At 47.1% G+C, this 23,311-nt stretch overlaps 1 protein-coding gene across 2 annotated transcripts; it reads right to left on the reverse strand.

Moving 5' to 3' along the window:
* Window positions 1–153: 153 nt before the first annotated feature.
* On the reverse strand, window positions 154–20,867 carry LOC129025123 (proline-rich protein HaeIII subfamily 1-like). 2 transcript variants are annotated; one of them, XM_054472681.2, is made up of 2 exons: window positions 17,911–20,867; window positions 154–1,420 (listed from the first exon to the last, which is right to left on the reverse strand). In XM_054472681.2, exon 1 carries the CDS (start codon window positions 18,818–18,820, stop codon window positions 18,197–18,199), a length of 624 nt encoding a protein of 207 aa, XP_054328656.1. In that variant the 5' UTR covers window positions 18,821–20,867; the 3' UTR covers window positions 154–1,420; window positions 17,911–18,196. The 2 variants fall into 2 exon arrangements, with proteins under 2 accessions (XP_054328656.1, XP_063516805.1); XM_063660735.1 differs by lacking the exon at window positions 154–1,420 and adding an exon at window positions 7,913–7,963.
* Between the last annotated feature and the right edge of the window lie 2,444 nt (window positions 20,868–23,311).

The raw sequence follows: 23,311 nt of genomic DNA on the forward strand, positions 1-23,311 counted from the left end.
CTGTGCCAACATCAGCTGATAAATTCGTGTCCACCCATGCTCCTCTGCAGGGCCAGTGAATACTCTGTCTGTTATCCAAGTGCTGCCAAGCTAATGGTATACGGGCTAGGGTTCTATTTTCACAATGACACAAAGAGCTATACCTGAGCCATGTGGTTTCAAAAAATATTTTATTTTCTGGAATAGCCATAATATCTCAGCTCTGTCTTTATGCCCTCTCTCCACATGGAGGAGGCAGAAGCTATGACAACACTGAGGTGCCACATATCACACCTGCAAAACAGAATAATGGGAGCGTTTAGGAGACTGTAGAAAATGCTCACCAGGGTGCATACAGACAGGATGGGGGCTGGGCATCGCTGGGCTGCTGCTGTCTGTCAAGGACATTCAGAGAGATATACATGTCCCCTGGTGCAGGGCCCGCCTCGATCTTCATCTCTTCACTCTCATGTGTTAAATGAAGCAGAGGAAAAACAGCAGAGAGTCCTTCGCGGCTGCTGGACTAGGCAATGCAACTCTCACAAGTGATAAGATTGAGAATGTGCCTTACACATCCCGTAGGTCTGGTGGTCACGAATGCGAGATTTGCTTCTAGAAATTTTTGGGACTCTTGTTTCATGTGCAAAGTGTCTAGTCTGTATCTGTAGGGCGATGCTGTTCTTCCAAGACATGATTTTTCCTTTTTACAACAGACAGGATAGGAATATTTGGGGTCACTTGGCAACAATGATGATGGGGAATCCTTTGTGTCTCTTCCCTGGAGCATTTGCTCTGCACACAGAAGGAAGCCACTTGCACTGGATGGAGTCTGTATGAAGCTGGCAGCATGGATTGCATTGGAGAGTTAAGTAGAGCAAGGCCCCCCAGTTGCACCTACTCTAACGACAGTATAATCTGAAGCTGATTTGTCCTCTGGACGTCTCTAGCCAGTAATAAGAGTAAATAGTTCCACTGGGCTTCCCTTGGGCATGGGAACCCCTGTGAATTCCGACTCTGCACAAGAGCAAGGCAGACGAAAACTTCACAACAGAATGGGCCAGGCAAGGGGGCAGAGATGGCTGGATGGGACCACAAGGATGGAATGGAGGTTACAGATGCCAGCATGGCCCCAGAGGTGACACTGCCCATGAGTCCTGGTTGCCCAGTGATGGCTTGGCAGAATGAGTGACGGGCGGGGAAGATGGCCTTTATCCTTATTGACAGTCATCTCACCCTTCACTCCTGCAGTGCAGCTGGGCTGACATGCTGGTGGACGGTCTTCAGAGAAGGGCCAAGCAGTGACCTTCAGAGATCCATCCCTCCACACTGGAGTCCTGGCCTATTGGTAGCTTATGAGGGGGATGCTCTTACACCTCCCTGGCTTGCACCTGGCATGCAGGCAAACTGAAGACTCCACAGCCACTCCATCACTTTAAGGGCCCTAAGCAGATGCAAACAGAAGGAAAAAAAAAGAGTAAGAAAAAAAAAATCAATGGTGATCTGATGAAGGGTTACCCCCAACCGCCGCCTCCTGCTCTCTTTAGAGACAGGGTCTGGCTCTGTTACCCAAGCTGGAGTGCAGAGATGCAATCACAGCTGACTGTAATCTCAAACCCTTGCACTTTTTAATTTTTTTTAGAGATGGGGCCTGGCTCTGTTGCTTAGGCTGGAGCACAGTGGTGCAACCATAGCTGACTGTCATCTTAAACGCCTGGGCTTAAGCAATTCTTTTATCTCAGTCTCCTGAGTAGTTAATGCTACAAGTGTGTGCCACCAAGCAGATAATTTTTAATTTTTTTTTTTTGTCTCATTAAGTTTCCCAGGCTGGTCTTGAACTCTTGGACTCAAGTAATCCTTCTACCTTAGCCTCCCAAAGTGCTGTGCTGACAGGCATGAGCCACGGCATCCAGCCAGTACATCTCTTTAATACTACTGAGAAGTCATTTCACCCAGCACTTTGGTTCCTAGTATCATGTTCAAAAAAAAAGAACCAGGGCTCTCTGGAATAATGGTTAATTCTAAGAATGGAGCTTGGGTGATACAGATATGCCTGGACCATCTTGTAGTACAAGAAAATAAGAAAATGCTCAAATACACAAAAAAATGGGGGTGTGAAAGATAAGCAAAAGCCAACATGAAAGAGCTCCTGGTGCTCAAAGCTGGAACAATTTGGGCAATAAAATAAAATAATATTAGATGGTAACCCAAAGCAATCAATTATTGAATAAAAACATAAATGAAGGAGGAGATACAAATCCCCTAGGCAGAAGAGTCCCATCCAAATAATTGATGTAGATGTTTTATTCTCAAAAAGGTGAAACATAACTCCCCACTCCTTTAAGTGTGGGTTGCATGTAGAGACTTCCTTTCAAAGAGCATGGTCAGGGAGATCAATAACTTTTCAGTGGAGAAATCTGACAAACACCGCCTCAGACGTGATCAAGGCCAATGTCAACAATGGTAGGTCAGGCTGACAGTATGTACCTTGATATGACTCTTCATCTCTGCTGTCATCCTCCCCAAAGCCAACCACCCTAGTCTCACCACAAGAAAAGTTGCAGACAAATCCCGACAGAGGGACCGCTTGACAAAATACCTGACCCGTTGTCCTCAAGACAATGTTTCTCGTATAGTCTGCAGCACCGTGAGCCAAATAAACCTCTTTTCTTTATAAATCACTCAGCTCAGTTACTCCTCTATAGCAATACAAAATGGACTAATACACAAGCCACATCCAAGTGCCATTTGTGGCAAGGGGCCCTTGTATGGTCTGCAGGCCTTGCTTTGGATGACCTTGAAGTAAGGTCTTGTATTTGACTCTTGAACAGTCTGCAGAACCGTGAGCCAAATAAATATCTTTTTAATAAATAAACCCATACAAGAATCACGTACAAGACCTTGCTTCGAGGTCATGAAAAACAAGGCAAGTCTGAGAAACTGTCACAGCCAAGAGGAGACATGACTCAATGTAATGTGGGTTCTGGATGAGATCCTGGGACAGAAAGAGGACATCAGGAGGAAAGTAGTGAAGTCCAGTAAACAGAAGAGTTTAGATTACAAAGGGTGCGGGGTGGGGGGTGGGCAGGAGACCCTAACAAGTACCTGCATAACTAGAATTTTTCCTTTTTTTTTTTGAGATGGAATCTCGCTCCGTTGCCCTGGCTGGAGTGCAGTGGTGTGATCTCGGCTCACTGCAACCTCCACCTCCCGGGTTTAAGTGATTCTCCTGCCTCAGCCTCCCGAGTAGCTGGGACTACAGGTGCCCACCACCACGCCTGGCTAATTTTTTGTATTTTTAGTAGAGACGGGGTTTCATCATGTTAGCCAGGATGGTCTCGATCTCCTGACCTCATGAGCCGCCCGCCTTGGCCTCCCAAAGTGCTGGGATTACAGGCCTAAGCCATTGTGCCTGGCGGCATTTTTCCATTTATAGATTACTTTTATTCTGCATATAGTAGAACCAAATGGAAGTCAAGACACAAGCATCTGGGGTGCTGGAGCCTGAGAAGACCTGTCTGGAGCTTGACAGAAATTCTGAATCCCCACTCACTGTCAGTCTACCCAGAAAGACAATGACCCAATAAAGAAACAGACTTTAGTCCTGTGTGAATTTGCTCGGGCTGTGTGCGGGGAGGCCCCTCCATCAGGGCTAGTTCTGGCTAAATACCATATGTAGAAAACTACCAGATGGTTGAGAGTGAAGATGAGAGAAGAGCCAGGGAGGGAAGAGATGTTTTCTTCAGGGCCAGGGGAGAGAAATTCCATAAAAACAGCATAGGGTTAGCTGGAAGACAAAATGAGACTTGTGCTATCCAGACTGGGGGCACCAGCCACAGATGGCATTTGGATGTGGTCTCTTAGTCCATTTTGTATTGCTATAAAGGAATACCCCAGGCTGGGTGACTTATTAAAGAAAAGGGGTGTATTAGGCTTACCGTTCTGCAAACTGTATAAGAAGCAAGCATGGTGTTGGCATCTGCTCAGCTTCTGGTGAGGCCTCAGAAAGCTTTTACTCATGGAGGAAGGCAAGGGGAACCAGAGTGTCACATGATGAAAGAGGGAGCAAGAGAGAGAGGAGGAGGAGCGAGGCTCTTTTTAACAATCAGCTCTTGCATGAACTGATACTGTGAGAACTCACACATTACCATGAGGATGGCACCAAGTCATTCATGAGGAATCTGTTCCTGTGACCAAAACACCTCCTGCCAGGCCTCACCTCCAACACTGGGGATGCTATTTTAACGGGAGATTCGGGAGGGACAAACACCCAAAGGATGTCAGTTCATTTGAATTGAGCTGTGCTGTAAGTGTACAATAGACACTGGATTTGAAGACTTGGTGTGAAAAAAGAATGTGCGCTATCTCACTTATAACTATACATGCAATTCTAATATATTCTAAATAGCTATATATACTATTCTAAATCTACTCTAAATAACTACATATACTATTCTAAATAATTCTAAATAACTACATATACAACTCTAAATCTATTCTAAATAATTCTAAATAACGATATATACAACTCTAAATCTATTCTAAATAACTACATATACAATTCTAAATCTATTCTAAATAACTATATATATAAAATTATAAATATATTCTAAATAACTATATACACAATTCTAAATAATTATACCTATATATACAATTCTAAATATATTCACACATATATTTTTAAAATATAAATTTGAAATAAATTATGTGTATATGTATACAATTATTTTATATACTTATAAAATATATTCATTTATGACATTTATAAATATATGTTTATATAGAAATATATCGTTTTTTTTTCTTTTGGACACTGAGTTTCACTCTTGTTGCCCAGGCTGGAGTGCAGCGGCGTGATCTCGGCCCACTGCAACCTCTGCCTCCCGGGTTCAAGCGATTCTCCTGCCTCAGCCTCCCAAGTAGCTGGGATTACAAGCATGCGCCACCACTCTCGGCTAATTGTATTTTTAGTACAGATGGGGTTTCTCCATGTTGGTCAGGCTGGCCGCAAACTCCCGACCTCAGGTGATCTGCCCACCTTGGCCTCCCAAAGTGCTGGGATTACAGGCATAAATCACCATGCCTGGCCAGAAATATATCTTAATAAAATGTGTACATATTTTACATTTAAAAAATAAATAAAATATAAATTTATATATTTATATAAATATACATTTTGAAATGAGACTATTTTATATAGTGATAAAATAAATATCTTATATATAAATATATTGTAATAAAATTTGTACAAATTTAATAAACTGAAAAATATACATAAGCTATAAATTTGTTTATGTAAATATAAATATATACATGTTGAAATGAGACTATTTGATATAGTGATTAAATATATGAAAATATATTTTAATAAAATTTGTATATATTTGATTTTAAAAATACATAAACTGTAAATTTATATATTTATGTAAATATAGAAATACGCATACATGTTAAAATGACACTATTTAGTGTCATTAAATACCATATTTATTATTAAATACCATATTTGCATACATTTTTAATAAAATTTGTACAAATTTAATAAATTTAAAAACATACATGAAATATAAATTCATGTATTTATGTAAATATAAATATATATACCCGTTAAAAGGAGACTGTTTCAATATAGTGATTAAACATATTATTAAAATTGATTTCACCATTTTCATTTTACTCCTTTGTTAATGTGTTTAACAAAGAGTTTTCAATTGCTTATGTGGATCATATTGTATTCCTTTTTTTTTTTTTTTTCAGACCGAGTCTCACTCTGTCGCCCAGGCTGGAGTGCAATGGCGCCATCTTGGCTCACTGCAACCTCTGACTCCTGGGTTCAAGCAATTCTCCTGCCTCAGCCTCCTGAGTAGCTGGGATTACAGGCGCCCGCCACCACGCCTGGCCGATTTTTGTATTTTAAGTAGAGTAGGGGGTTTCACCGTGTTGGCCAGGCTGGTCTCGAACTCCTGACCCCAAGTGATCCACCCACCTTGGCCTCCCAAAGTGCTGGGATTACAGGTGTGAGACACCGTGCCCAGCCTATATTTTATTTCTGATGGGTAGAGTTGTTCCAGACCCTGAAAACCTGGGGCATCCAAGGAAAATACAGAAACAGGGCTCCGGGTACCACAGTGGAGTACTAGGTGGGGCTGTAGCCACATAGCTGTGTTCCCCAGAGGCCCCCAAAAGCCCCATGATCTCCAGGGACACCAGGCAGGGCAGGCTGCTACTCCACCTCTCACCCCTTTGAACTCCAGTCCCTCCACCTTTCACAGTGGCATGAAGACTCTTCCCAATTAGGATGACCCAAACGTCTGGGTCAAGGAAGATCCAGTGCCCCAGGGACCCGTCCTTGCTCCAGGCAAATCAGTTGGAGCAACTTGGAAGTGACTAGTTATTTATTCTGAGCACTTGGGACGAAGCTTGGGGGTATAGGGAATTCCTTGATACCTTCTCAAAGAATTCAAAGCCTACTGAAAAGGGCTTTCCTTCACTTGAGTATCTCAAACGTTCAGCTGGGAACGCCATCTACCACCTCCTGAATCGCTGCTGTTGGTAAGAGAATGGGTTGATCCCCACAAATTATCATGATGTTCACATTTGCTAGCCCCAGGAACCAGCCGCATCCAATTCAGCTTTTGCAAGGAAGCTAATTCCTGTCTGTCTTTTCCCCAGCTGTAACTCTATAAATCTTATCTTTAAGGATGGGTGGGGGCTGGCCGAGGTGGCTCACGTCTGTAATCCCAGCACTTTGGGAGGCTGAGGCAGATGGATCACTTGAGGTCAGCAGTTCGAGACCAGCCTGGCCAACAGGGTGAAACCCCGTCTCTACTAAAAATACAAAAATTAGCTGGGCGTGGTGGCATGCACCTGTAGTCCCAGCTACTCGGTAGGCTGAGGCAGGAGAATTGCTTGAACCCGGGAGGCGGAGGTTGCAGTAAGCTGAGATCACGCCACTGCACTCCAGCCTGGGCAACAGAGCTAGATTCCATCTCAAAACAAAGAACAAGCAAACAAACAAAAAGAATGGGTAGGTCTCCACCCGTTACTGTGTCTTTCCACGAGACTGACGCCCAACAGGGCTGAGTCAGATGGCCAAGAAGCTGGGGTAACTTGAGAGGCACAGAGAGTACTCTTTCGGCTGGCCTTAGAGTTGGGGTTGCCACCTTCACAAAAGCATCCCTGGCTTGCTTTCAGACACAGAGATTCCGGGAGGCCCCAGGAAAACCCGAAAATACTGCAAGAGGTGTAAACATATCCACTCATGCTGTCTTGTTGAATGCCAACATGGCTCCAGGGAGCAGGAAGAAGGGCCAGAGGCAACAACACGCAGGATGATGGGTTTGCTTTTGACCTGCACTAATTATGTTCCAGGTATGGCACCGCTTTCAGAGTCAGTTTCCAGATGTGCGATTTTAGTATACAAGAACCTTTATCAGCCCCTTTCTCTGTTTATTCATGAATCCTTGAGGCAGAGGTCCAACATGGAGAATCATGGTGCTCAATGAGTGGTGGACCTTGGCCAGGTGACTTGGGCCTAAGGCAGCATGTCTATCGAGGGATGATCATGTTACTTACCTGCCAAACTTATGTGTGGATAAGGTGTTGTCATAAGGTGGGTTCCCCAGACACAGAGACTGAGGTTGGGATTCAAAGACATAGAGCATTTGCAGAGGGAGGGAGGGAAGCCCATTTAAAAAGGCACTAAGCTGGCCAGGGGTGGTGGCTCACGCCTGTAATCTCCACACTTTGGGAGGCTGAGGCAGGTGGATCATGAGGTCAAAAGATCAAGACCATCCTGGCCAACATAGTGAAACCTCATCTCTACTAAAAATACAAAAATTAACTATGTGTGGCGGCGTGCACCTGTAGTCCCAGCTACTCGGGAGGCTGAGGCAGGAGAATCACCTGAACCTGGGAGGCGGAGGTTGCAGTGAGCCGAGATCGCGCCACTGCACTTCAGCCTGGCGACAGAGCGAGACTCCATCTAAAAAAAAAAAAAAAGACACTGAGGCATGATTTGGTCTCAGGACATATCTCAAACCTGGTCAACAGCAGGCTCTGGAATACAAATTGGGCTGCAGAATTTGCTGCCTTTGGGCATGGAATTATGTGTGTGTGTGTGTGTGTGTGTGTGTGCGCGCACATATGTATGTGTGCATGCATGATCTCACGTGCTGTGGCTTCCTCTACCTGAAATGAATCTTCGCCTTAGCGTTATCTGGATAACTGTATCTTGACCTTCAGGGCTACACCAAGCATCACGATGCCTTAAACATCTCCTCCCAAGCCCACCTGGGTTCTTCCTCCATGTTCCTGTAGCACAGAGACTCTGAGATCTGTCTGCCAGGTGTTTTATGGCACGTGGCCCGGACTTCTGTTATATCTTGGACCAAAATGTACCACAATTATCAAATAACCTTGCCATCTCCCCAGCTGGGAATTTACACTCAGAGAGCAGGAACCAGGTTTGTCCAGTATTATAACTGCTGGTACATAAGAGCCAGGAAAGGTTTGTTAAATGAGTGTTTCAGGCTAAATTGTGTCTCTTCGAAATGCCTGTGTTGAAACCTTAGCCCTCATTGTGATGGTGTTTGGAGATAAGGCCTTCGAAGAGGTAATTATGTGAAAATTATGTCATTAGGGTAGGGCCTGATCCAATAGGACTGGTGCCCTTATAAGAAGAGGAGACGAGGACACAGATACACACAGAGGGATGACCCTGTGAGTACACAGGGAGAAGATGGTGTCTAGAAGCCCAGGAGAGAGGCCTTAGGAGGAGCCAACCCTGCCGACACCTGGATCTCAGACCTCCAGCCTCCAGGCCTCCGGGAGAATCAATGTCCCTTGTTTAAGCTTCCAAGTTTGTGGTCCTTTGTTATGGCAGCCTTAGCAAACTAATACAATGAATGAATCAAACAGCACATATATTACAATTCTAGTTGTGCTATCCAATAGAATAGCCACCAGCCACCTGTGGCTGTTTATGTTTAAATCAATATAGCTCAATAAAAATAAATATTCAAGCCTTGAATGAAACCATACTCAATAGCCACTTGTGGTTGGTGGTTCCAACGTTGCAGTTGTCTTCCTCCTCAAGAGTTGTGTTCTTGGTTGAATTCATCTCCCCTGCCCCTGAGGAAAGCACCCATTGTCTCTCTGCACTTCTGAAGGTTTACTGCCCCACCATCTGTCCCCAGATGGAGAACCCTTGCAGGATGCAAGGGGATATTGAAATGATGTTTGCACTGGGCAGGATGGCTCAGGCCTGTAATCCCAGCACTTGAAGGCCAAGGCGGGTGGGTCACCTAAGGTCAGGAGTTTGAGACCAGCCTGGCCAACATGGCAAAACCCCGTCTCTACTAAAAATACAAAATTAAGCCAGGTGCAGTGGCACATGCCTGTAATCCTAGCTACTCGGGAGGCTGAGGCAGGAGAATCACTTGAACCCGGGAGGCAGAGGTTGCAGTGAGCCGAGATTGTGCTATTGCACTCCAGCCTGGGCAACAGAGTGAGCTCCTGTCTCAAAAAATAAAATAAAATAAAATAAATTAAAAATAAAAAAAGAAAAAGAAAAAGAAATGATGTTTGCAGTGGTTAGGGTGGCTCACACCTGTAATCTCAGCACTTTGGGAGGCTGAAGCAGGAGGCTCAGTTGAGCCCAGGAGTTTGAGAACAGCCTGGGCAACATGGCAAAACCCCATGTCTACAAAAAAATACAAAAATTAGCCTGGCGTGGTGTTACATGCCTGTAGTCCCAGCTCCTCAGGAGGCTGAGGTGAGAGAATCACCTGTAGTCCCAGCTACTCAAGAGGCTGAGGCAGGAGAATTGCTTGAACCAGATCTCAGCTCACTGCAACCTCCACCTCCTGTGTTCAAGTGATTCTCCTGCCTCAGTCTCCTGAGTAGCTGGGAGTACAGTTTCCTGCCACCACATCCAGCTAATTTTTTTTTTTTTTTTTTTTTTAGTAGAGACAGGGTTTCACCGTGTTGGCCAGGCTGGCCTCGAACTCCTGAAATTCAAGTGATCCCGCCTGCCTTGGCCTCCTCAAAGTTTTTTTCTTAAGCATCTTTTTTAGATGCCTTTATTCTCATATTTCGGTTTGCCTCTACTATTTTATTCATTTAGATAGTTTTTTGTTTGTTTGTTTTGTCTTTTGTGGTCTTGACATTTTTGCTGACGGTAGGAAAGATCCAATTTCCATGTTATTGTAATTCCCGTTAGACTTGTCCATTGGTGTCATGCTAAAAGACGAGATACTAAATAAAATTGGCTGGGAGCAGTGGCTCATGCCTGTAATCCCAGCACTTTGGGAGGCCAAGGCAGGCGGATCACCTGAGGTCAGGATTTCGAGACCAGCCTGGCCAAAACAGTGAAACCCCATCTCTACTAAAAATACAAAAATTAGCTGGGTGTGGTGGTGGGTGCCTATAGTCCCAGCTACTCAGGAGGCTGAGGCAGGAGCATCGCTTGAACCCGGGAGGTGGAGGTTACAGTGAGCCGAGATCTCGCCACATCCAGCCTGGGCAACAGAGCAAGACTCCGTCTCCAAAAAAAAAAAAAAAAAGAAAATCATATTTAATTCACTTAGCTTTCATCGTAATTACAGTCACACTTCACAGACATGGGAATTAGGGAGCAATGAAGAGTAATGCAGCAATGCCTTGTGTTCAGACCATCATTAATGGGTAGGCTTTGGGGATACTTTGCTTTTCTCTTTCACTAATGATGTCTGTCCATTTTCCCTGAGGATCTTTCCGTGAGCCTTCTGTGTGGTGGGCTCACTTACAACCTGAATCACTGCATTCATGCCAACAGTACCAACCCATAGGTATGCTTAGTCATCTGATGACTCAGAGACAGGGGGTAAGCGGATGAAATGGAAGGATGAGTCTGGTCAGATGGTAAGAGATAGTACAATGACATGAAAAATAGCCACTGCTGACCGCTGGCAACCTGGCCTTGAGATCCCTAGTGGACAGTTATTTATTTACTATTTATTTATTTTGAGACAGGGTTCCACTCTGTCGCCCAGGCTGGAGTGCAGTGGCACAGTCTTGGCTCATTGCAACTTCTGCCTCCTGGGTTCAAGCAATTCTCCCACCTTAGCCTCCCAAGTAGCTTGGATTACAGGTGTGCACTACCACACCTGGCTAATTTTTGTATTCTTGGTAGAGACGGGGTTTCGCCATGTTGGCCAAGCTGGTCTCAAACTCCTGACCTCAAGTGATCCTCCAGCCTGGGCCTCCCGAAGTGCTGGGATTGCAGGTGTGAGACACCGCGCCCGACCATGGACAGGTTTTTGAGCGCATAATTACAGACAGTCTTCACCTTCCCCAGAGGAAAACATAACAGCCTATCCCAAGGTTTCATAATAAAAGCGTAAAATTGTCATAAACCCACAGTAGGTGTTCAATAAATGCATACATCTTGCTCCCCCACCCGAAAAATCCTAGTTAGGAGGTGACCGAGGAGAGATTACAACACAAATTGCACCTGAGGTTTTGCACACGAGTGAGTTTGATCCCTTTCCTCCAGAAGGCCGGCTACTCATTCAAAGGGCCCAGTTTGCTTCAAACTATTTTTGGAACTGTTTCAGAATTGCCTCCAAGCGCCTGTCTAGACCTTACCTTACACTGGCGCTATTTTGAGCTAAAAGCCATATTGATTAAATTGGCTTCTAAAGTTATCCCCCAGACTTGGCGCTGAAGGAGGCTTAGGTATTTCCAAAAATCCTAGCCTCTGCCTGGAAGGCTCCCTAGCTAAGGATGCAAGACAAGGACCAAGGACAACATTTCTTGAAAGATCCTGCCTCTGGGGATAGTTTCGGAAAGGAAGCTCTCAGGTTTGTGAGACAGCAGCAGGGCCCTGGGACCTTTCTCCGATGGGGGAATATCCCCCTCTAGGTCAGCACGCCCCATCACAGCACTGCATCGACTGTAGGTACCTCCAAAGTCACCCTTTCTATTTCACTCATGTTTCCCTTGAATTTACACTTTACATGTTGCTAGACCAAATCGGCAGAGGGGAAAAAATAACTCGTGGAAACATGATCTTTTTAGAAATGGCATTACTCAGAAAGCACAGCAGGGGTTTGGCTTATGGTACGGTGTTGTTTTCCTGCTTTGAGGCGCTGTTACAGATTCTTCTTCCCACTGTACAGCTTCCCGGCCTGACACGCTGCCTTGGGAAGTGCGTGAAAGTGAACGCAGCCTCCTCTTCCTCTTAGGAGTCCTCCGTTTCGTGTATCTTACATCCTGAAAGGATCCAGCTCTCTGAGTCAGGCCGCGGCACTGCCCCTCCTAGCTCCAAATCTACATCTATTTCCTACTTCACTTTCTAAGTGGGATTTAGCTTGATACTGTGGAGCTCGGAGTATCACAGAGCTAATATGTAAGACCCAGGCTGGTCTTTCCTTCTCTGTCGGCACCTTGGAATTCTCTATTATCTTTCAGCCTGCCTCTCCGCTCTCCCCACTTTTTTTTTACAGACATCTGCAATGCAGGCAAGTTCCAATATGAACATCTGTGGAACAGAGCCTGAGAAGAGGAGATATAAAAGGATCTTAATTTTAGGTTGAAGGAGGAGAAGAATGGTTAAGGAGTGTCTCAATAACCTGAGCCACATCCTCAGGCTCCATCTTCATTAACTGAGAACAGCTTTGAAAACAACAGTGAGATTTTCAACTCAATTCTTTTTCCCACAGGTCACTTATCTTGAATTCCAAAATGTTTACTTCTGCTAAAGAACCTTGTTTTTTTTCCTTTTTTTTTTTTTTGAGACAGAGTCCTACTCTGTCACCCAGGCTGGAGTACAATGGCGCGATCTTGGCTCACTGCAACCTCTGCCTCCCAGGTTCAAGTAATTCTCCTGCCTCAGCCTCCCAAGTAGCTGGGACTACAGGCATGTGTCACCATGTCCGGCAAATTTTGTATTTTTAGTAGAGACAGGGTTTCGCCATGGTGGCCAGGCTGGTCTCGAACTCCTGACCTCAGGTGATCCACCCACATTGGCCTCCCAAAGTGCTGGGATTACAGGCATGTGTCACCACGCCCAGCCTAGAGTGAGATTTTCAACCCAATTCTTTTTCCCCCATGTCACTTATCTTGAATTCCAAAATATTTACTTCTGCTAAATAATCTTTTTTTTTTCAGTGATATAAATTTGGAAGGTATGTAAATATTCTTATCGAGTGTGAAGTCCTATGACCCAAACACTTGCGTATTCGTCTCTCCTCCCCGCTACACTTCCCTTGGGGAAGTACACACGAGGCAAACAAACACCTCTGACCACTTCTGAGGCAGCCTGTTCTTTTTTTTTTTTCTTTCTTTCTTTTTTTTTGAGATGGAGTCTCACTCTGTCGCCCAGGCTGGGGTGCAGTGGCGCCATCTCGGCTCACTGCAACCCCCACCTCCAGGGTTCACGCGATTTTTCTGCCTCAGCTTCCTGAGTAGCTGGGATTACAGATATGCGCCACCATGCCTGGCTGATTTTTGTATTTCAGTAGAGACGGGGTTTCACCATGTTGGCCAGGCTGGTCTGGAACTCCTAACCTCAGGTGATCTGCCCGCCTCGGCCTCCCAAAGTGCTGGGATTACAGTCATGAGCCACTGTGCCCACCCTGTCCTTAATGATCAGCTTGAGAAAATTCTCTCTCATCTAGTTGACCACATCCCCCTCTCGTCACTGCCACCAACTGTCCCTCATTATGGTGTCTAGATGTTTTGTCTTGCTACATCTCAAGCTTCATTACAGATCGAATTTACCCTCTTCCCTCAACTCTTCTTGCACAGAAGCTGAGGTTTCCAGGAGGCCCTCTCTGCCCCTTGGGGGACCTTCCCCTTAAGTTTGGAAGCTGCCAAAACCATATAAGGGAGATTTTAGGAGGGTCTTCACACTATATGGGATCCCAAGAAAAATGCATTTAGGGCCACTTTTTCAGCAGCTTCGCTTTAAGGTTCATTTTTTTTTTTTAAGACTCATAAAAATCTTTACAGTTTGGAACACATAAAATATATTGGCTGGACGCGGTGGCTCACACCTGTAATCCCAGCACTTTGGGAGGCCGAGGTGGGTGGATCACTTGAGGTCAGGAGTTCGAAACCAGCCTGGCCAACATGATGAAATGCTGCCTCAACTAAAAAGTCCAAAAATTAGCTGGGCATGGTGGCTCAGGCCTGTAGTCCGAGCTACTCGGGAGGCTGAGGCATGAGAATTGCTTGAGCCCAGAAGATGGAAGTTGCAGAGAGCCAAGATTGCACCATTGCACTCCAGCCTGGGTGACAGAGCCAGACTCTGTCTTAAAAAAAAAAAAAAAAAACATAAAAAGTTTTAAAAATGGAAACCTGTGTGAGCAGTGTGTAGAAATAGATAATTAGCAGTTATTCTGTAATCAATTTTTTAAAAACTTTAAAGAGAATGATTAATTTTAAACCCTAGAGTTGCAAGTAGAAATATAATTTAAAACTTTTGTGTAATATCACTGCAATGGATGTGAGATTTTACACAGACACCCCCCCCATAAACACACATGTGTGCCACAGGTCCGTTGGTAAAAGCTTGGTTACTGATGATTGAGTTTTTTCTTTTATTCTTGGGGAAGTTACATAACCTGTTTTTTTCCAATCTTATTTTTCTATTCTGTGTAATTGGGATACTAATTATATTCATGTTGCTGTCAGGAGGGTAAAATACAATGTATATAATATTATTTTCACTCCAGATCTGGTGTTTAGTAAAACACTCAGCAACTATTAGGTGTAATTGTTATTTAGAGGAAACCATAGGTCTTTTGACAGTAATCATAGCCACCCTTGCATGTGTGGGTTGTCCATAGAAAATTACGATAATAGTGCAGAGGTTTCTGTCTCATCATGCTCTTCCCAGCTTCACTGAGATTGTCCTTTTTTCCAGTCAGGGCTTATCTTTCTAGGTTCCAGGAAAGCATCCTGAGTGATCATGCTGCTGTTTGAATACTCATATCTTCTTTAGGTGTGAAATACCCAAACAGGCCAGGAGCAGTGGCTCACACCTGTCATCCCAGCACTTTGGGAGGCTGAGGTGGGAGGATCACGAGGTTAGGAGTTTGAGACCAGCCTGGCCAACATGGGTGAAACCCCATCTCTACTAAAAATACAAAAATGAGCCAGGCATGGTGGCATGTGCGGGTAATCCCAGCTACTCAGGAGGCTGAGGCAGGAGAATCGCTTGAACCTGGGAGGTAGAGGTTGCAGTGAGCCGAGACTGCGCCACTGCACTCCAGCCTGGGTGAGGGAGCAAGACTCCATCTCAGAAAAAAAAAAAAGAAAGAAAAGAAAAAAAGAAAGAAAAGAAATACCCAAATGGTCACCATGATCTAAGGACTCCCTTGGAGAACTGATGGATGTCAGTGTGCACTGATGGACATAAAACAGGACCACAGAGAAGAGTCACACTTGTAGAAAGAAATGCCCCCCAATCTCTAGCCAAAAGCTCCAAGTGGGAGTCTATGTCACTTCCAGTGACAACTCTGCACTGACTCACTGCATGACCTTGGGCAAGAAGCACTTCTACCTGCCTTGGTTTGTGTACCTGAAACAGGGATGTTAGCACCAACCTGGCATCTTCCCAGGACAGTGGCGTAGATTTGGAGGAACACCACACGGGAAGGTCTTTTGTAGATCACACAGGAGGCTACACAGACACGAGTTACTGCGATTTCCTTTTGTCTAAAGGTTTCTTTCTGGTTCTAGCCTTGTCTCTCTGGGGGAAGGAGACTATCTGTGATGGGGATGAGAGTTCTTTTCCAAGAGCATTAATTAGCTGTTCACTTTGTGACTTTGTGAGCGCCCTACCATTTGAATTCTGAATCCCTGCGTTTTGTTCTCATTTGGTGATGAGCCTTTCAGCAGACATGGTAGAGACTATTAAGTAGGAATTTTAATGCAATCGTTCATAGAATCAATATGTAGATGGCTAGTTTCTAATTTATGAGAAGGCATTCTCTGGGAAATTGAATAAACAGTGCTCGATTGGAATATGGAAATTTTGTATAAGAAAAATAATCCGAGAGAGGCTGAGAATGTACAAGCTCTAAGGAATCATCAGATGTGAACAGGACTTCAGCTATCATGTTTAGGGTGAGCTTGGTTAGTGGCTCACATCTAGTTTCAGCTGCAACTGTATTTTCATATCGTTCCCAGACAAGCCCCACTAGTGACTGACTCCACAATCCTGTTTCTTCCCAAACCCTCACCTGAGAAACAGGCTTCTTGGATTAAATCTTCCTTTTTCTATTCAACTAGCCCGTTGGGTTTGTGCTTGGCATAATTTTGGATCCCCTGGGTGGGATGTGCTTGCGTGAAGCTCCAGTAGCCTTTTCCTCTGTGCCGGGAATAATTTGCAAAGCGTCCCATTTTGGATTTTCATAATCAAGCTTCTACTCTGTTTCTTTTCAGTTAATTTAATACCTGGAGCACACGCAGTACTTCAAAAATATTGGTCCGTTCTGGCGTCAGAGAGTCTTTTCGGACTGAGCTGTAAAAATCGTACATTTGGGTATGTGACCTGGGAGTTGGGGGGTCAGGCTGAGGAGAGGCAACAAATTCCAGAGACAAACTTGGCATCTTGGGAGATGTAATACACGTACCCAGCCACAGAGTCCCATGAGAATGTATTTTAATGGAGAATGTGGGGGGACTTTGAAAATGTTTTCATTTTCTCAAATCATATCTGTTATCCTGAAAGTGGTGTCTCTTCCCCCTAATGCCTCCCTGCCCCAACCCCGCCAACCCTTTGCAGACACTGGCATCTGTGGACATGAGTTAGGTGCTGCAGTACCACTCACTGTGTCAACTACAGTGTGTGGAAAACAGACACACACACAGTCACATTCACACTCACACCCTAACCATCCCAAATCAGACATTTGCAGTCCCACTGGATTTCCAAAGATTCCCGGGACAAGCAATCTATAGATTATCCTGGGACCAAAAAAAAAAAAAAAGTCCTAGGATTTTTAGTTTCCTTAACCCTTAAGTGGCTGGAAACTGTTAATCAGAGAGGAATGAACGAACATAAATAACACCAAGCCCAGCTCCGTCTGATCAGAAGTGAGCCCCCAAACAGCTTCTGTCTGCCCTGATTACCAAAGGAAGCCATGCCCACGCATAAATTGGCAGTCTATTTAAACTGGGTGTTTTTCCTCACAGTTTTTTTTTTTTTTTCCCAGAGAAATATTCAAAGGGAGGCATTTTTGTGGCTAAGAAGATATTTATTTAAGTCACAGATTGCTTCACCTTCCCAAACTTGCCCGGCACACTTGGTGTAGGGCAAAGCCTCATCCTTGTCACATCTGTCCCTCTCCCTTCTGGAGCAGGGGCCAGAGGACTTTGGAGGACACCTACTCCCCCCACCCCCAAGGCTTCGGCTTCCCTGGGGGCGCTTGGCAGCGTGAGAAAGGCAAACCGCCTTCCGACCTGGTTGAAATTTTGTTTCCCATTGCTCCCTAGAGGTGTCCCTTGGCCGTGGATAACGCTCACTCGGTTCCTAGCCTCGCGCTCTCCGTGTTTGTCCATGGAGGTTATAGGAGACTTGAGTGCGGGGTCCCCACCGCCGGAGCAGAGGGCTGGGGACCCGATAGCGCCTGGTGTGCCATAGCGCAGCGGACCCACCCGAGAGCCCGCGTTCTGCTGCATCGGTGGCGGCCACAGGCGGGAGCGCCTATGCTCCTCGGACCCAAGGCGCCCAGGGGGTGGGTGGGACGGACCTGGAGGGGGCACGGGGGGGCCTGCGCCCACCTCTCTGCACACGCATCTGCCGCTTCCCGTGCCCCATGGGGGAGCCCTGGGCTCCGTGAATCCTCGGATTCAGTCCCGCGTTCAGATTCCGCGCCCTCCCCGAAGTTGGGGCTCCCCAACCGTGGCCCCCCAAAGCGCCCGCACGAGCGCACTCACCCGCTCTCCCCGGTGCGTCCCTGAAGGTCAAGGCCAGGAGGCGGTGGAGGTGCAGGGCGCGCGGTGGGGCCCGGAGTAGGGGGCGCGGGCGTCGAGCTGGGGGGCACCGCGGGACGGCTCAGTCCCCATGGCCCTGGCGCTGGGGGCGCCCCCCGCGTGGCGACCCCGGGGGTCCGCGGCGCTCAGATGCCGTGGTCACAGTCCACATCGCGGCAGATGTACCAGAGGATCACGTAGAGGATGAGGAGGATGGCGAAGATGAAGAGGGCCACCAGGATCGCCTTGGTCACCGGCGAGATGAGAGACTGCATGGCCCCAGCGGGGCGCGCGGGAGGGCGGGGGGCGCGCGGGGGCGCGGGGCGCGGCGCTCACGACCCCCGAGCGCGCCCGGAGCCCCGCGCCAGCCCCGCGCCGCATCCGCAATGCTCCGTGCCCGGGACGGACGCTGCCTGGGTGGCTGCTCGGCGGCGGCGGTGGTGGCAGTGGTGGCTGCTCGGAGGCCGGCGCGCTCGGATGCAGGCGGCTGCGCGCGGGGCTCCCACCGCCCGGGTCCCCCCAGCTGCTGGCGCTCACCGGGCCCGGTGGCCGCTGGGCTGGGCGGGGGACCCGGGGGGCCCGGGGGGTGGCCGGGAGGAGGGGGCGGCGGCCATGGGGGAGAGCCGGAGGAAGGCGGCGCGCCGGGCAAGTCCCCCGAAAACTTGGGGCGGAGGCGGCGCGGTGACAGGTGGAAACGCCAGCCCCGCGGGCAGCAGCGCGCAGCCGTCCACTGGCGGCGGGGGGCGCGGGGGCGCGGGAGGGAGGCGCGGGGGCGAGCGCGCGGGGAGAGGCTGCGGCACTGGGCGGGGGGCCTCCCTTTGCAGATGGGGAGGGTGGGGGGAGAGCAGGCGTCCCCCACTGCGCGCCTTTCCATCACCTCTCCCACCTCTCTGATTTTGCCGGCCCCCTCTCTCCAGCGCAGCGGTGGATGTCTCTCTCGTCCAGGTCTTGCATCTCACCCCTTCTTTGGGAGTCCCCTTTCTTTCCTCTTTCCCTCACTCTCACCCTGCAACCCGGTATGGGTGAGCTGCGATATTCTCATCAAAGAATGAAGGTGCTCATGGAGAGAAGTTGCCCCTTCTCTCTCCCTCTCTCTCTCTCTCTCTCTCTGTCTCTTGTACAGGGAAGGGGGTTTCAAGTTGGAACTAACTCATTGCTGACACCAAGCAGGATGGGCCCAGGCGGGAAAAAAGCACACACCCTTGCCCAGAGTCACAGCTTACATAAGGGGAAGGGGGAGACTGGGTTCTGTGATGAAGGGGTGAGGCAGACGCCTTGGTGTGAGACTCACAGTCCTGTGATAAAGGGGCGATGCACACAGACGCCTTCCTCCACCCCACGTTTGTCTCTTACTCTTTGGGGCTTAGCCCTGGGGAATGGAGAGACAGGCGTTGTGGCACGTGGGTGCACACACATTTTTTCCTGAAGTGTGAGCTGTGTTTAGGGCTGATGTCTGGTGGAGACACGAACAGGTCAGGGCACAGCACAGAAGGCCGAAGGAGCCCAAATTCTTGGGAAAGGAGGTGGTTCCTCCCTAGCTGGGCATCCTGAATACTCTCTTTAAGGGAGGGAGGGAGCTGGGGGTGTTGGACAGGGGCATAGGGCTTGCACCAGGAATCCATGACATGGAAGAACAGGGACCACCCAGTTTCCCAGCAAATACACAATTCGGGCCTTTCATACCCTAATTTTTGTCTCCGCTACCTGTGGCCCCTAACACCGGTGAGCAGGAACCGTTCCACGATGCCTGGTAGAAGTCTTCGCTTGCCTGCAGTGACGCACTACTGAGGGAAAATTATATGCCTGCATGCAGTGACCGCAGCACCAATGCTCCACGGTTCTGGGAGGCAGAAAGAGCTTCAGGGTTGGAGAGCCTTTGTCTGAGAGCCTGGCTCCCGAGGGGAAGGCATTCCTGACCTTCAGAAACAGGAACAAAGGAGAAGATATGACCTGACCCAGGTAAAAATAGCCTCCCCTGCTATGGTCTAGGATGGATTTGCAGCTGAGGAAGGATGCCAGGAAAATGTACCATGATATCAGAGGGCTGTGTGGGTCGGGGAAAAAGGAGTTCGTCAAGCACTAAAGTGGGGATGCAATCTCTCCTCTGCACCCTTCTACCCGGTGTTTCCATTCCAGAGACAGCTCTTCCCCCAGGATGACACAGGTGGGAGGGAGGAGACCCTCTTCCTACTGACGGCAAAGAGAAGAGCCCACCTCAGGGTCTCCCAGCAGATAGCGGGGTGGCTGGCATGGCTTTCCCTTGAATCTGCAGTCTGTGAAAGGTTTTCGAGCAAAAGTGGGGAGCAAGCGAACAGTTTTGTAGATGGCATGACCCATGCCAGCAGGGCTTGCAGCCAGGCAGCTTCTTCTTGCCACTTTAGAGAGGAAATCAATTGTGTGTGTGTGTGTGTACGCGCCCCTGTGTGTGTGGGTGTGTGTGCACGTGTCCACACAGTGAACTGTCAATGTGCTGCATGAAAAGGTCCCCGCTCAGCGATAGTGTGTACATTTCCAGGGCAGCAGCTTCTAACTTTCAATTGAACCTGCGTTTCCAGCCTCTAACTGTTCATCGGCTGAGAGAAGAGGGATAATTGAATTTCTGTACTTCCACTTCCCTGCATATGAAGAGTTGGTATTCCTCAGGGGAATTCCTCAGGGGAAGAAACACAAAGTTTCAGACAGTTTGTAAACTTAATTTTGTCTGTACAATTTATCAGACACCCACAGTGAAGCCAAGAGCAAAAAGAACATCCAGATGCAAAGGTATAAGGCAGGTGTCAGAGCCAATACACCACGATTCCTTTCTCACAAATAGAATTTGATTTTTTTTTTTTGAGACAGAGTCTCGCTCTGTCACCCAGGCTGGGGTGCAGTGGTACAATCTCAGCTCACTGAAACCTCTGCCTCCTGGGTTCAAGTGATTCTCCTGCCTCAGCCTCCTGAGTAGCTGGGATTACAGGCACCCGCCACCACATCTGGCTAATTTTTTGTATTTTTTAATAGAGATGGATTTTCACCATGTTGGTCAGGCTGGTCTCGAACTCCTGGCCTCGGGTGATCCACTCACCTTGGCTTCCCAAAGTGCTGGGATTACAGGCATGAGCCACTGTGCCTGGCCTATAATGTGATTTTTAATGTAGGAAGACACAGAACAGAATACACATCCCAGGAAAAAAAAACATGGATTTACACCCAACTGACTTTTGACAAAAGCAGCAGGGAAGTACACAGGGGAAAGAACCCTCTATTGAATAAATCGTGCTAGAAAAAACGGATACTGTACTCAGAAGAATACAACTAGCCCCCATCCCTCACCATATACAAAAACAAACTCCACATGAATTAAAGACTGAAATATAAGACCCCAAACGATGAGATGACTAAAGCTAAAAGAAGAGGAAATGCTTCAGGACCTTGGTCTAGGCCACGATTTTGTGGGCAACAACTCGAAAGCACAGGTACCACAGACAAAAATAGATAAATGGGTCTATATTAAACCAGAAAAGCTTCTGCTCAGCAAAGGAAACAATCAACCGAGTGGAGAGACAAGCTGTAGAATAGGAGAAAATATTTACAAATATTTGGGGACAATAATTACTCATTTGACAGGGGATGAATCTCTAAAATTACAAGGTTCTCAAACAACTCAAGAGTAAGAAACAGTAATCCAATTTAAAAATTACCAAAAGGGCTGGGCACGGTGGCTCACACCTGCAATCCCAGCACTTTGGGAGGCTGAGGCAGGTGGATCACCTGAGGTCAGGAGTTCCAGACCAGCCTGGCCAACATGGCAAAACCCTTAGCTGGGTGTGGTGGTGGGCGCCTGTAATCGCAGCTACTTGAGAGGCTGAGGCAGGAGAATCACTTGAACCCGGGAGGCAGAGGTTGCAGTGAGCCAAGATGGTGCCAGGCCTGGGCGGCGACAGAGTGAGACTCTGTCTCAGAAAAAAAAAAAAAAAAAATCAAAGGATCTGAAACAAATTTCCCCCAGAAAAGACAGACTCATGGCCAACTCACCCTAGTTAGATTCGCTATTATCAAAGAGACAAAAAGTGAAAAACGCTGGTGAGGATTGGGACAAACGGAAACTCATATACTGTTGGTGGGAATGTAAATGAATACAGCCAGGATGGAAAACTGTATGGCACTTACTCAAAAAACTCAAAGTAGAACTGCCATATGATTCCGTAATCTTACTACTGTATACATTTTTAAAAGAAAGCCTGTCTATGCAAGAGATATCTGCACGCCCAAGTTTATTGCAACACTCTTCATAATAGCTAAGATGTTCATTAACACATGACTAGATAAAGAAAATATGATATCTATCCATCAAGGAATACTATTCGGCCATAAAAAATGAAATCTGCCATTTGCAACAACGCAGATGAACTTGGAAGACATTATCTTCAGTGAAGTCAGGCATGGAAAGATAAATACCCCATGTTTTCACTCATAAGTGGGAGCTACAAAAAAGTTAAGCTCATAGAAGTAGAGAGTAGAATTATCATTATTAGAAGCTAGTGGCTGAGTGCAGTGGCTCACCCCTGTAATCCCAGCACTTTGGGAGGCCAAGGCAGGTGAATCATTTGAGGTCAGGAGTTCGAGACCAGCCTGGCCAACATGGTGAACCCAAGAGGTGGAGGTTGCAGTGAGCCAAGATTGCGCCACTGCACTCCAGCCTGGGCAACAGAGCGAGACTGTGTCTCAAAAATAAAAATAAAAATAAAATGCTGTTTCTGCCACTTAATCCTTCAGTCATGCACATATCCTTCATTTTCCTCATCCCTGAGTGACTTCTTGAACTAAATATGGTGGGAAGGCAATGTTTCAGGGCAGCCACTTTCCCTAGAGTGAATTATTTTAGAATCAGAGAAGTGGTTGCTTCCTAAATCACAATGTGTGAACTACTAAATGCTGTCTCCATATATGGCTTGTGGTTGTTTGGTCCTGAGATGCAGAGCTTCTAACGGGGGCGGTAATCTATTGATTTACTATGAGTGATTAGGACTTCTCCTTTTTAATCTGTGTATATGGGTTTTTTGTTTGTTTGTTTTTGTTTCTGTTTTTGAGACAGAGTCTTACTCTGTCGCCCAGGCTGGAGTGCAGTGATACAATCTCAACTCACTGCAACCTCCACCTCCCGGGTTCAAGCAATTCTCCTGCCTCAGTCTCCCAAGTAGCTGGGACTACAGGCGTGCGCCACCACACCCAACTAATTTTTGTATTTTCAGTAGAGATGAAGTTTCTCCATGCTGGCCAGGCTGGTCTCGAACTCTTGACCTCAAGTCATCTGCCTGCCTCGGCATCCCAAAGTGCTCACAGGTGTAAGCCACCGTGCCTGGGTCGGTTTGTTTTTTTTTAG

This window comes from Pongo pygmaeus, chromosome X (assembly GCF_028885625.2).
Source record: "Pongo pygmaeus isolate AG05252 chromosome X, NHGRI_mPonPyg2-v2.0_pri, whole genome shotgun sequence".
NCBI classification, from domain to species: Eukaryota; Metazoa; Chordata; class Mammalia; order Primates; family Hominidae; genus Pongo; species Pongo pygmaeus.